Source organism: Lissotriton helveticus, chromosome 8, assembly GCF_964261635.1.
Source record: "Lissotriton helveticus chromosome 8, aLisHel1.1, whole genome shotgun sequence".
Taxonomy (NCBI): domain Eukaryota; kingdom Metazoa; phylum Chordata; class Amphibia; order Caudata; family Salamandridae; genus Lissotriton; species Lissotriton helveticus.
In genome coordinates, this window is record NC_136069.1 from 1142976250 (window position 1) to 1142991000 (window position 14751).

At 43.3% G+C, this 14751-nt stretch overlaps 1 protein-coding gene across 1 annotated transcript in view; it reads right to left on the bottom strand.

The window, feature by feature from the left end:
- Nucleotides 1-9838, bottom strand: part of AFF3 (ALF transcription elongation factor 3) — a 1926848-nt gene extending 1917010 nt beyond the window's left edge. Inside the window, exon 1 of the mRNA XM_078658016.1 lies at nucleotides 9510-9838. Within this exon, the coding sequence (XP_078514142.1) occupies nucleotides 9510-9562 (53 nt within the window). The 5' untranslated portion in view covers nucleotides 9563-9838. The remainder of the gene's footprint in view (nucleotides 1-9509) is intronic.
- Between the last annotated feature and the right edge of the window lie 4913 nt (nucleotides 9839-14751).

Here is a 14751-nt window from a genome sequence, read left to right on the forward strand (position 1 = left end):
CAATACAAGCAGCTAATAAAATTAGACTTTTATATCCAGCTTGCAGCTTTTTACGAGGCAATAACAAATTTCATTTGATACTGGCTCCTTGAAATTGCTAATATGATATTAAACTTTTATTTTATTGGTGCAGCGCCTGATCATTAATTTAGTTTTTTTTGTTTTACTAGATGTAAGATACTGCAGAGCAGACGATATTTTTGGGGTTCAAATGTTCACCATTGATGAGCATTTCTAGCAGTGCGTTTTACCCCTTGTAAAAAAAAAGCTCAATTATTTGTGTAACGCTTGCATTGATTTCACACCAATAGAAAAAAAGCATTGGCAAAGCCAGGAGGTCTGGATGTGGCTGCCAGCCTTTGCTGGCCTTGTCCGTGCTTGTTTCATTTTGCCATGGTTTTGATAAAACATTTTTTGTTTTGGGAGCTGCTGGGCCCTCACCAGTATAAAAATTGGAAAAAACAAAAATACTGTTTTGGTTTTTAAAAGCACACATTGCCATAGTAGTCCCTGCACTGAAGGGAAGTTATTTGTGTGCCGATGTGCTCATAGTGAAAGGGCAGAATGCAGTCACTCAAAGAGAAGTCAGCCAATGGCTGAAGTGGGCTGACCCATTTCCTCATGTTGTAGAGGGCAGAAGAAAAATGTGAATGACAGTACAAAAGACCAATGGATGAAGAGGGCTGACTGAAAACCCCCTTTCGTTGTATATTACATGTATCATTTAAGTAAAATCAAAAGGTCTTGGCTGACACTAGACTTAAAAAGTGCCTCCCCTATCAGGGGTGCACAGCTGTCAGTCAATGCGAGACAGTTGCAGCAGCCAGTTTTGCCATGCAACCTCATGTCTTTGTGTTCATACAAGCAGTGACAGGATAGGGAAGTAAATAGAACCCAACAGAACCCAAAAATCCTTGTGTAATTTGAAATCTTTGCTCTATCCCCTAGTCACTCAGCAGGAATTAGGAGACTGTTGAAGGGTTTAGCTTGAGATGTCACTGGGTGTGAAAGGCGTGTGATATCACTTCGTCTACTAGTCTTTTCGTGAATCAGTGCCCACGCAGGGTGTCTGGCAAGTGTGTATGAGAATCACATTCATGCATTATTTTCAGGATTGTCACAATTGTTTTCAACGAGAGCATTTACATTGTGAGTGGTATTCTGAAGGCCCTGATTGGATCAAGTCCTCGTGGACCAATGCTTGGCATTCCTTGGAGAACTTAAGTTATTGTGTGCAAATATTCCTAATCCCCAAGGCAGTTAGCAGCTTGCAGTAGCTTTCCCTCCATTTATGTACTGGTTTTGCAAGGTTGAACAGCAGCCACCCACCAATGGTGCAAGTGAAGGGAACATTCACTTTTTTCAAAGAAAAGTTCATTTATTTTGTCTCTGAGAACACTGAATTGCCCATAAAGAATGAATCTTTGAATACAACATGTTGTCTCAGTCTCAAAAACTGAAAGGTATGTTTTCCTGCCCATTACATGGGATGTATGACGGTACAATGCGTACCGTTACAACGCGTACCTTTACGACGCAGGTTTAAAAACACAAGTCGTTACAACGACTTGCGTTGTGGGGCGCTGGATAGTGAATAGTTTAATTTACTATTCCAACTCCAGTCCCTGTGGATAGTAGGGAAGGTGTTGGACAGTAAATTAAACTATTACCTATCCTAGAGTGCCCTCCAGCGAAAGTCGTTGTAATGACTTTCGTTGTTAAACCTGCGTCGTAACAGTACTTCGTTGTAAAAGTTCTGTTGTAAAGGACGTTCCCCATTACATGTGCCTCGAACACCTGAACCCTTTTTCAGCCAGACACTGATTCCAGTTGGGGTCAACTATGGCCGGCCTTTCGTTGTCCCTTCTTACAATTGCACAGCGACAGTTCTGTAAACATTTTTTTTGTTTTTAGTATTTTTTATTAATTGTAAAAAAATCGTAGTAATACAAAGATGTTAATATTGAAAGATTCTCCAAATTGTGAAGCATCGAAAAAAAAAAAGCCTACTCATAAATAGTTTATCTTCTATGTATTGATCTAGAACTAAAGGCCTTATTAATATAGCAGTGGGACCACCACTGACAGAACCTCGGTGGCAGTCCCACCGCCGACATATCGTCTGTCCGACCATTTCACTTTGATGCATGCAGTTGGACCGTTAGCTGTCAGGGGAATGACCGCCACCTTCAGCAGGATCTAGGACCCTGTTGGGGCATCAGCCAGAATCGTATCCCCTGCATGGAGGCAGTGTCTGCGCAGAGACTGCCGTAGGGATTACTATGTCCCTTTCCGCCAGCCTTTTCATGGCCGTCCGACTGCCATGAAAAGTCTGTCGGAAATGGACATTGGGGGCCCAAAGCAGGGCCCCATCCCCGTCGGCCACTGTAAAGTGGCCACATGGTGCCTGTCGCACGGTGCATGGATGTGTACAAAGTGCTCTTTTACATTGTGGCCCTTTTCTTGGGCCACAACACAAGTCGCAATGTAAAAGAGCACTTTTCTGACCGCCAGCACGGCGGTCTCATCATGATATGTAGGTTGGACTGCCGAATGCTTGTCGGGCGGTCTCCTGACCACCGCTATAGCGGTCCTACCGCCAAACATCATGATGATGTCCTAAGCCAGCAAGAATGTATATTTGAAGAATAACTGTCTCCCTCCAGATTCCAGCTCAAAATATGACAAGATAAGAAACAGGCAAAGAAGAGTAAGGGAAAAATAAAATAAATAAATAAATAAAATTATGGTCCTTCATGTGTTATCATATATGCCAATAAAATGGTAGCAGATTTATTTGTATTTGTGTTCTCGAACATAATTTTCGAAAATACACATAAAAATAAGAGACATTTCTAAAATCTTTTCGTACCAAACTAATAAAATACGATCTATATACGAGATCTGTCTAACTCTATACCAATGATCTTTCCCTGTGATGCAATATATCTTTCCCCATGGGGACTACTTTTCGCCAATGGCGTTACGCATGAGTGCATCAGAGGCAAAATGCAATTTCAACAGTTGTTCGAATCTAATAAACCCAATTCTTACCATTTAAATTGGTGACCAGTATAATAAAAAAACAATTCTATGTTGTGTGCACTTCAACAAAATTGGTTCAGTCAGCTTTCAAGCCGTAATTATGACCATTTTCGGTTGCATCCATTTTGAATAAGTACATTTCTTTTTTCATAAGGTCGAACCCACTATTCAGACATATGCAAACCCTTTTCTACGGCCTAAAAGTGAGGGGTTTGAAGAATATAAGGTGTACCTGTACCCTTTTTTTTCTTTGGGCTTACAGGTCTTGACACTATTATGGGGTATTTTTCTTAGACTTTCTTTTCCACGTGCTAGTGGCTGGCCATTATTAGCTGTAGTCGTAGTTGTAGCATCAGCAGTAATAGTGATGGTGGTAAAAGTGGTGGTAACAGCTGTAGTAGTGCCCATGTTTTCATTATGTAAGAATTATTATTCTAAGTGGTATTATTGTTATCACTGTTATTCCACCTTTCAACAACTCGACATAGTTTGCCACCTGCCATAAAGACGATGCTTTTAGGCTAGTGTTGTCCATGATGGGCACAGTGCTTAATTTGTATAAAAAAGAAAAAGAAGCCCTGGGCTGTCGCATGGAGGCCACTGCAGCTTGCACCACACCTTGCCCCTGCCACGGCTGCCAGGGATGTATGATGTTACAACGCACACTTTTACAACGCATACCTTTACAACGCATTTTTTACAACGCAACATCCATTACAACGCATTCCATTACAACGCATGCCATTACAACGAAATTTTAAAAACTACATTTACAACGCATTCCATTACAACGCATAATACCTTTACAACGCATACCAATACAACGCATAACATTACATTGCATGTTTGGTAAGTATTGGATAGTGTAGAGGTAAAAATTACTATTCTAACACCAGGGGGTTCAACAGTAGGGTAAGTGTTGGATAGTGTAGGGGTAAAAATAACTATTCTAACTCCAGGGGGTGCAACAGTAGGGTAAGTGTTGGATAGTGTAGGGGTAAAAATTACTATTCTAACTCCAGGGGGTGCAACAGTAGGGTAAGTGTTGAATGGTAAGGTTATGCGTTGTAATGGTATGCGTTGTAATGACTGAGTTGTAATGACATGCGTTGTAGTGGTGTGCGTTGTAGTGTCATGCGTTGTAATGGTTGCGTTGTAATTGCATGCGTTGTAATGGATGTTGCGTTGTAAAAGTTTCGTTGTAATGGTAGTGCATTGTAAAAGTTGCGTTGTAAAGGTTGTTTCCCGGCTGCCAGTGATAGTAACAACACAACTACTAACCAACTATTGAAGGCCCACAAAGCTACAAGAATGGCTTTGATGGCAGGTAATAGTATTTTTACTGTATAATTAAAGATTTACTGTTGTTGTGCTCATCTCTAAATTAGACAGACAGCGCTACCTGGTGGTAGACTGTCACAAGTGCTGGTGTTGACAAATAAATGTCTCTGCTGAGCACCAGAAACCACTGCTCAAAGTAAGCACTGCCTAGGAATGGTTTTCAGAGTGATCTTTGTGATGGGCAAACCAGAACTGAAATATGTCCTGGAAAATGTTTCAAATTCATCCATCTTTCAGGACCCGTGACTAGAATGAGGCCATGTGGGCTTTCCTGGTTGGAGTCCTGGTCAGTCATCCTGCTCTGGCAGCAGTCTCCTAGCCTGCAGAACTGCTGTCTGGCTCTGGGGTTGACAACCACAGAGAACAAATATGGATCCTGGCCAGCGTCTGGATATCTGTGCAGGTAAAGTGTGATGTACAAATAATCATTACATAACTTCTCAATGGATGACCACATGATAGGACGTTGGCGGCTGGTGAAGCTCCACAGTAGAACTCAGTATGTGGCTGTAACAATCCCACTTTGGGTGTGAATTTGTACAACACACCTCACATGAACTTTGAACCAACCATCCAAAAATGTCTCTTTCCCAGATGGGAACCTCTGAGTAGACTTAGAGCCTTATTTAGATCTTGGCGAATTGAATACTCCATCACAAACATGACAGCTATCCCGTCCACCCTATTACGATCTCCACAGGATATAAAGGGATCGTAATACGCCAGATAGGATCTCCGGCATGTTCGTGACCTAGATTAGACCCCTAGTTTTCTAGGAAAGGCGCCATGGGCGGCAGCGCAAACAATGGAAATAAGAACATCTTTCCACTAGTTCTGTTAGCAAAAAAAGCCATAATTAAGATTGAGGATCAGTGGGCCCCTATGATATCTAGGCCCTGGTGCCCCTGGACCTGCTGCACTATCGACACCTACATCTTTGCTTGGAAGCAAAATTGTCACCCTGTTAAAAAACAGAACATCAGTAGCCGATCAAACGTGAGAGCCAGTGGCCGAATAAAAAGAAGCTTTGACAGACGGCACATCGCAGAGCTTGACATGCGCACTTGCGACACAGCAAACACACTTAAAAGAAACTGGGTAAAGAGCTGGTGTCACCAGGAATCTCCAGATAACATTTTCATCACTTCAAGTCTGAATTCTTTCACTGCTCTGACTGGAAACCTTGGGCCAGAGATAGAATGAGGAAGGGGAGGTGGGGTGGCAGGATGTAGGATGTAATACCATGCACATCGAAAGAACTCACTGCTAAGGAGAACGCACTGAGGGAAGCCCACGTCCTTATCTCAGAAAATACAATGTTGTGTTAGCAGGGTTGGACTGGGTATGCAGGCAGTTGTGGATTGGGCGATGGCCAGTGTTTTAGGGCCTGTGTAAATCGGCCCACAGACACTTACTGTCTACCCTGTAAAGTGTTACCAGTATCACGGGCACTCCCCTGCCATACTGTCAAACTGAGGCTGGGGGTCAGGTGTTGTTCTGGCCCTTGGGGCATTCTCACCTCGCCCCTTGCCTCGTGTGGCTGGACAGGCCCAGAAGCAGTGTCATTTCAGGCCATTGCAGGTGTGGGGAAGGTGGGAGTAAGCAGGGGTCTTGTGGGGTGCATTCTCACCTAAGCATCCCCCCTGGAGTAGCAGCATCAGTCATGTGCTCTTACTGACCCTCCTCCCCTGCCAGGTCATACCCTGAGGCTATAGTGAGCTGGGGAGGGGGTTAGTAAGAGAAGTAGCCCCGTTAGGGGCCAGGTGTTGTCACCTCGGTACTTAACACACACAGAAGATAAGGGGTAGGAGGAAACGCCCCATTCCAACTTCCTAAAGTACAACTTTACACTCACAAAGAAATGGGGATGCACAAGTTATGTCGCTATGATGTGGAGGAAAAAACGCACACGTTTCTAATACTGCCCTCACCCACAGAAATCTGTGGCATGCTTCATTATAGGGCTGCTAACACACCTCCGTGCAAGCCAACGCTGGAGGTGGAGCAATAGGGAGGGGGAAACACAACAAACAAATATAGAGACAGTGCTGGATCAAAAGGAAGGGTGCAGAGAAAATGATTGAAACTAGCAGAGGGATCTCCGAACAAACCCTTTAATGATGGATTCCCTGGTCAGAATAAAATGGTCACTCAACGACCAGTGGATGGTGGGCTTTAATGAACCACCTACCCCTCCAATCTGCAAACTGTTGACATGTTTCAGCCAGCTAATGCAATGCCCCCGGCTTTCATCGGGACTATGAAATGTAGATCCCTACGACACTCACCCTACCTCCTTACTTCTGGAGTAGAACGTGGTCTCAAATCTGAGTAAATGCTCAGCTCTAGTGGTACAGTAACTTACTCCCAGTGAGATACCGAGTTTCTATAAAAGCAATGCTTGAACTGGCTGGGGAGCGAGAACAGCTCCCTATAGTCACACATTTGTCAAGGTTTTCTCTCCCTTCGCCGAGTAGTTGCCCATTTCGTTGTCACCTCAGTCCCAATCTCTTTTAGGCCTTGGTGGAGGGGCGGGGTTGTGTGTGGGGGGGGGTTGCATGGGCCTCTCTGTGAGGATAACTTTCTCAGAGGGAAATAAAACATAGGATGTGGCGTTATGTCTCAGAGCTGCTGACCTTGGAACTGGGGAAGTACGCGAGTTCTGGCGTCAGCTCAACATCCAGTGTTTCTAAGAAAATCACTTACTCTCCCTACCTAGAATAATAAGCATGAATTTCATTTTGTGCAATGTAGCTGGTGCTCATGGTAATTGCTCCAAGGCCTTCGGATTGAGTTCACACAATACAAAGTTAAACTATAAAGAAAAAAAAATACATATATATATATATATAAATATATATGCCACCTCTTTTCTTGGGAGTGCCTGGCCTAATTGAGATCCCAATCCGACCCTACACGTTAGCCTGAGTTGTGTGATGTAGCATATGAGAGGATGTGGCCTAACGGCTGATGACTTTGAAGCTGGGGAGCCAGGTTCGAGTTTGGGTATTGGCTCAACATCCTGTGATTCTGGGTAAATCACTTAATCTCCTGTACCTACCAAAAATGAATGTGCCCGTCTGTAACATAAGTGGTGCTCATGTAAAGCACTCCAATATCTTTGTGTCGAGTTGGCGCTATATAAAACTGCACAAAAAAAATATATATATATATATAGGATGTGATGTCAAGTAGTGCCATGACTAAAGAGGCAGTGGGCCTTAGGGGCGAAAGAGTAGGTCATGGGCAAAGAGGCTTTGAGGCCGAGGAAGCCAGCCTTAGTAGTGGGAGTGGTCAATTAAAGAGTGCCATGACGGCAGGGTGTGGAGTATACAGACCCAGTGACTCATGAGCTGACCTCTGCACTCGGCCCTCCTGTCCAAGTGGGGTGATTTTTGGATGCCCTTTGAATAAGGGCCATAGTGGTCAGGGCTTGAGGCGGGGTGCCACGCGGGTGGTGGCGTTCCCCCATTTATTTTACCGGGAGCTCGATAACTGAGCACATGGAGCCACACATTCACTCTTTGGCCTCTCTGGGGCAAGATCGGAGCTCATTCAGAACGCTGCTCACACGCTGGCTTCTCTGATACAATCTCATCTAAGGGGTGAGCGAGGGGGGGCAATGAGTCTGATGGTGCAAGCCACCTTTCGTGACATCACTTCCTGTCGTGACATCAGCGTCCCCCCACTTCTTTTTTTAGGACGAGTGCCCTGATAGTGGTAGTTAAGTCCTTGCACCACATAAACTCATGTATTTTCTAAAGGTAAAGGCTGGAGGTGGAGGCGGAGTGGGGGATGGGTCAATTAAACACGACCCCGCCATAACACCCATCAATTACTCTTTAAGCAAGCCCATTACGGTCAGCTGCACCAGTTCTGTTATGTATTTCTAGAATTTGCTACATTGTTACAATCAGTTATGCCATTTTGTCAAGCGTTATTGTTGCGTTGCTGCACAATTTTATGTTGTGTTTTTTGACAGAGTCGCTACAGTATGTTATACTATCTTTAGTTAAAGCATCGAAGTATGTTTGTTGCATTATTTGCGCTGTTGTATAAAATGGTTACTTTCTGTTTTTTTAATACTGTTATTATGTAACTGAGCTGTATGGTGTTTTCTTATATTTCTTTATGTGATGTCTGTCTACGACTCATACGAACACACTCATATATCGCACAATCGAAGATAACATGAAACCCCCGCACATGAAAGCCATGCAGTCAGCGCACTATATCTGTATATATTGTATATGCCCTCTTTTTTTCTATTTAGGAGATATGTACATCGCATATCTTGCCTCATGGAACAATATAAAAAACAACACAAGCAACAAAGGTAACAACCCTATAATGAGAACGAATATAACCCATAGACATTTCACAAAGTAAAAAGTAGACATGGCTAATAACGAGCTGAGAGCAGTCCTTGTGTGTGCAGATGCATTGACAGCATGGAATATTTCTACAACTGCCAAATCCACTTAAATGTTGAAGGTAAAGTGGCGCGCGCCTGCCTGCTAGCGATGCCCGGCCCTAAGAAGGTGGGCTTCCAGCCCCCGGACCACACAAGACTTCCTGGGTGTCTTAAGTAGACGAGCGCCCCCTGCAGTCAGCTGCTGCGCACTGCGGCCGCGGACTCAACTCCATTCATCCTAGGCGCGCAGGCAAAAAGCAGGCTGTACAACCCTCAGTTGTAGGTGCCCCTACTGTTGTGCCAAGACACCCACCCACACTTACCGATGACTACCCCAATCACAGTCAGGGGCAGGGAGTGAAGGGGGCGCCTGTTTACAAAACACTGATTCCTCCTGCCCCCTCATGATCAATACCCTCCACAGCAGCTGATGGTGTAGGGGGACTACAGGGGGTTTATAAATGGGCAGTTGGAGTCAAGGGCAGGATTAAAAGCGCCGGCTGATTCCCCTTTAAGTGCAGTGCGCATTTTCCAAGCGGTCCATTTACAATGATTAATGCCCTATTGATGACAATGGTTATCCGCGCACCCTGCCCTCCCCTGGCTGCATCTGGGGCGTCCTGCCCGCCTGCCCCCACGTCCCCCTTCCTCCCGTCCCTTGTGTGCTCCTTGAGTCCCATGAGGCGCAGCGCAAGATTCCGCCACTCACCACAGCGAGTCCAGACCCCATTCCTGAAGGAGATCCAGGTCAAAGCTGTCCATAGTCCGCAGGGGTCAGCGCCGCCGCCTGGGGGCCCCGGGAGGGCGCATGGTGCTCCCCGCCGCCTGTCCCCGGCCCGGGTCCTGTGCTGCCGCCGCCTCTCCCCGCTGCCCTCTCTATCCGCGCACAAGGACGGCAGGGCGGAGGCGCTCCGGGGACGCGTCTGTCGGCTCAGCCTCGCCTTCTTCCCGCCCGCTCCTCAGCAGAGAAGTGCAATGCCCGCACAGGCTGCTCCGGGAAGCGCTCCGACTCCGCTGGAGTTTCTTCCAGAAGCGTTGACTTACTACTACTGACAGCGGCAGCTCCTGTACTCCTGTACTCCGGGTCCTAGCGCTGCGGTGCGCGCTCTGTTTGTACACGAATGTGCTCAGCAGCTCTCGCTGCCCGCCTCTGTGGCAGGTGTAACGCACCCCGCTTCCATCCAGAAGGAGCGCTCCCAGAGCCTGCGGCGCTCTGCACAAAGGGTCGAGCTTCGTCTCACACTCACTGTCATCCTTCTTGTGCACTGCACAGCGCAGAGCCGCGCCGCTTCTATCCGAGGCAGGGAGGCAGGGGGTAAAGGCAGGGAGACAAAAGAAAGGTGATGTAGTTAAAGAAAAGATGAAGGGCAGTAGAGACACCAAAGAAAATCTGTGTGAAAGAGGATTTGGTAAAAACTTAAGAGTAAACGAAGCCTTGCAGTACCTTCACGAGTGTAGAAATGGGCTCACCACAGATCACGCAGGCTGCGGGTACCCCACTAGGGGGTCATAGACCTTATCGCTACTGTTAAAATTGGCGCAAACAGTGTTTGTGCCAATATTAGGAACATCATCCCCTGTGGTATCGCTTTGTTCACCCTAAGTTGGCAGGGCATACCCAGACGTGCGTCCCTTGCTCACTTTGCCACTGGATTCAAGATAGCCTGGTTGATGAGGGCTGAATAGCCAGAATTCGGTCCCAGGATGCTTGTTTCCGGTCCAGGTAAGACATGGCTTGGCAGTTCGGGCTGGACTGTTCCCATGAGGCACAGGGTCAGACTGATTTACATATGGCCAGGTCTGAACTAGGGTGGTGGAGCGAGCTAAAGAATGATGATGGATTAAACCCAGACCAGTTGACTGGGGGTGAGTGTTTGATTTGCTCAAACGCTCCGTCCATCATCCCCTTTGGTATCGCAATATTAGCATTAGCGCCTACTAGGAGCTGAGCACAAAATGTGTTCACTCGCATGATGCCCGAGTTGCTATCACCAGCGCTGTGTTGGTAGTTACGTCACTGAAAGCACGGCAGGTGCACCGCCCACCAAGACCCTTTGAGGATGAGATTCTTGTGATTAAAGTATGGGACTGCACTATCCAATGTGGGGCTCTTCATGGTATCTAGAGAGGCAAACAGTTTTTTCCCCTTCAAATCCGGTTTATTGCCCTGGTCTGCAGCAGTGCACACTCAGATATGCCAACTCACCTGTTGCCACTACGTCACATGGCATTGGCTCTGTTAACATGGTGTGCGTTGGAGAGGCAAGGTTATACAAGAGTAGATTGGCTGGGTCTGAACTGGGGTGGCTGAGTGAGCTAAAGAATGATGATGGATTCTACCCAGATCTGTGACTGGGGGTGAATGTCTGAAAAGTTTCAGCACTAAGTCCATCATTTCCTTGTGTTTGCTATGTTCGCCCTAAATTGGCAGGGTATGCCTAGACATTGGTCCCTTGCTCTCTGCCGCCTGGAATCAAGCTAGCCTGGCTGATGAGGGCTTTTACCATGAAACTGGTCCCAGGATGCTTGTTTCCAGTCCAGGGAAGACCTGGCTTGGCAGTTCGGGCTGGACTGTTCCCATGAGGCACAGAGTCAAGACTGATTTGGATATGGCTGGGTCTGAACTGGGGTGGCGAAGTGAAATCTGTGACTGGGGGCGGGTGTCTGAAAGTTTCAGCGCTCCATCCATCATCTCATTGTGTTTACACAATAGGAGACAACATGACCTGGAAACCCCTGCACAGAGAAAGTTTCAATTTTCTGTGTGGCAGCAGGTAACAGGTGATACCAACAGGGGACGGGGACAAGGTGAGTCTGCAAGTTCCACAGGACATCAGCAGCAGCCTCTGATGATTGCATTTTTTTTTAGACAGAGAGGTGGTCCTTGAGCTGTGCTCGCACCATTCCATTGGCCAAGCCCCCTCTTTGCTAGAGGGCAATTGTTTCAAAGCCTCCTCTGGCCAGACCTCAAGCTCTTCATTCACACAGTGAGATTTTTAAAATCTAAATTAAGGTTTGCACACAGAATGAGGATAAACATCAGCGCATAAAGACAAAAAACTCTTTTCAGACGCCTCCCACTGGGCTCATTTGAACAACAGCCCGGCCTTTAACCATAAGTACCTGCACAAAGCTGGACAACTGCATTTTCGAATTAGATGCATGCTATGGTTACTGGTTGAAATAAAATTCTAGTAGCAAACGGGTTGGCACACTATATTGTCTTACCTCTTACTGTATAACGTAGGTACACTTATACCAGGGGCGGCTTCTCCATTAAGGCGGAGGAGTGTCGCCTCACTAGCGAAATTGCCACAAGATATGGAAAAATAAAACGGTAATAAACTTCATTTATTACCATTTTATTTTTCCGAACCCTGTCCTGAGCTGAGCCTCAGGAGGTGGGTGGGGCTTTCTGGTTGCAGCATCAGTAGCGTAGCAAAAGGGGGGCGGCATGAGTTTTGGGGGCGGTGACCTCCCTCTTACTCGAGTTTGCCGCAGGGGCGGCAAATGCAGGACATTTCTCCAGCAAAAATTGTAAATCTGCATATACAGGTTTATTGCCTCTCATGAGTGGAGAGTTATAATTTGCAAGACGTGCCCATGGAAAGTTGCAGGTTCCCAGGTGCACTCCTAAAACTCTTCAGAATTTTTGGTTGCATGCAGCAATATAGACATGCATATTTTCTCATGCCAGAAATGACCAAATCAAAATAAATTGGTATTTTTTCTTTTTTTTCCGAGTGGGAATTGATTTTTCCTGTGGAGAAACCCTTCCCCCAAAGAAAGGCTACTTCCTTTACAATCTGACAGTTTTTGGGTACGTTCCTTCCCCTTTCCACCTGAAATGAATTTACACCGACCCTTGAAAGGAGTAAATTTCCAAACTTTTCAAGGATGGTAAAGAGTCAGAAAATAGATTTGCGACTACCCACAAATATGGAAGTGTGTAGGTGTTCACAAATTTCCATGGAATTTACACCATAGAAAGCTTGCTCCCACCTATAGACAGAGATTTTATTAGACCTTTGTGCAAGCAAACTCTTTTACGAGGGTAAATCCAACTTTTGTGAATTACAAGCAGTTCCTATGCACTCATAAAAAGACAAATTACAAGTATAATTAAACTTGCATATGTAAATTGCATTTCGAAGGTGCAGAGACAGAATATTGAGTACAAAATATCAAGTTGCACAAATATTGAGTTGCAAATATCGTGGGTCAGAAATATCGACTGCAAGAATATTGAGGTCAAGAATATCGAATTAAGGTAAGTAATATCAATTTTAAAAATATTGAAGTGTTTAATATTGTTTGCAAAAATATATTTGTTAAAAATATAGTTTTTTATTATTGTTATGTATTTTAGTATATATTTTATATGTATGTGATGTATGTTTTTGTGTATAAGAATTGTTTGTATTTTTAACATACATGTTACATTTTTAGTAGTTATGGAAAAAAAGTATTTTAATTTTGCGCTTTTAGTTCCTTAGCGGGTTGTTGGTTTTAAGGAGAATAGGATGGGAAGTAATTTAATTATATACATTTTATTGATTATTTATAGCAGTTATTATTTTTTTTTATTGAATTTTGCATTTTTAGTTCTGTAGCGGGTTGTGGTTTTATAGGGGAATTGGGTGGAAAGTAGTTTAATTATATAATCATGTTAACTGTTAATTAATTATGGTTATTGTGTAAATAAATTTAGGTGTGTGTTGTGGCGTTTATAGGTCTAAACGGGCGGGAAGTAATTTATTTTAAATTTATGAATTAATAATTGGTTGTTAATTTTAATCGAGTAATTTTTAATTATTTTTTGTAATTGTGTAATTAATTTTAGGTGTGTGTTGTGTTTATAGGTGTAAAGGGTGGGTGGTAGTTTATTTTTAATTGATGAATTAAGAATTGGTTGTTAATTAATTTTAATTAATTAATTTGTAATTTATTTTGGTAATTGTGTAATTAATTTCAAGTGTGTGTTGTGGTGTTTAGAAGTGTAAAGGGTGGGAATAGTTTGTGTTGAATTAATTAATATATAGTTGTTAATTAATGTTAATTAATAGATATTTTTGGGGAGTAATTAAAAAAATATATATTTATTTTTGAAAGGGGTAAACAGTGGGTTATTAAACACATTTTAATTATTTAATTATTAGTTGTGAATAGTAATAGTTTTTAATTTCAAAATAAGTTTTAATTGTGTTTTAATATTTTATAGTTTAATTTAGGTTAGTGTTGTGGGAATTATAGTGTTAAAGTGTGTGTAGAAAATTAATGTTTATAGATTTATTTATTAATAATATTCTTTTAATTTATTATTAATTATGTTAAATATGTAAATACATTTAAATACAAAATATGAAGTGTTTTGTTATTGGTGTGGTGTTGTAGGTTAGGAAATAAAATAAATACATTTATTTTGTAATTATTTCTTTTGTTTGTAAATATTTTCTAGTTTAAAAGAAATATTTGTTGGTACATTTAATTATTATTTTATCATATATAGTATTTGTAAGTTTTTGTTATATGTAATGGATATTGTAATGTGTGTTCTTTTTATATGTTTAATACCTTTTATTTAAATTGTTTTAATATTGTTTATACATTTATATTATAGTTTTTATTTTTAATATATAAAAATGTTTTTCAGTGTTTGAGTGTAAATAGTAAATTGTTTTTCAACGGTATCCAACACTTTCCCTACAGTTGCATTCACTGGAGTGAGAATAGTAATTTTTACCCCTGTGCTATCCATCACTTTCCCTACTGTTGCATTCACTGGAGTTGGAATAGTAATTTTTACCCCTCCGCTATCCAGCACTTTCCCTACATTTGCATTAATTTAAGTTGGAATAGTAATTTTTACATCTCTGCTATCCAACACTTTCCCTACTGTTGCAGTCGCTGGAGTGGGAATAGTAATTGTGGCCCTTCCACTATCTAACACT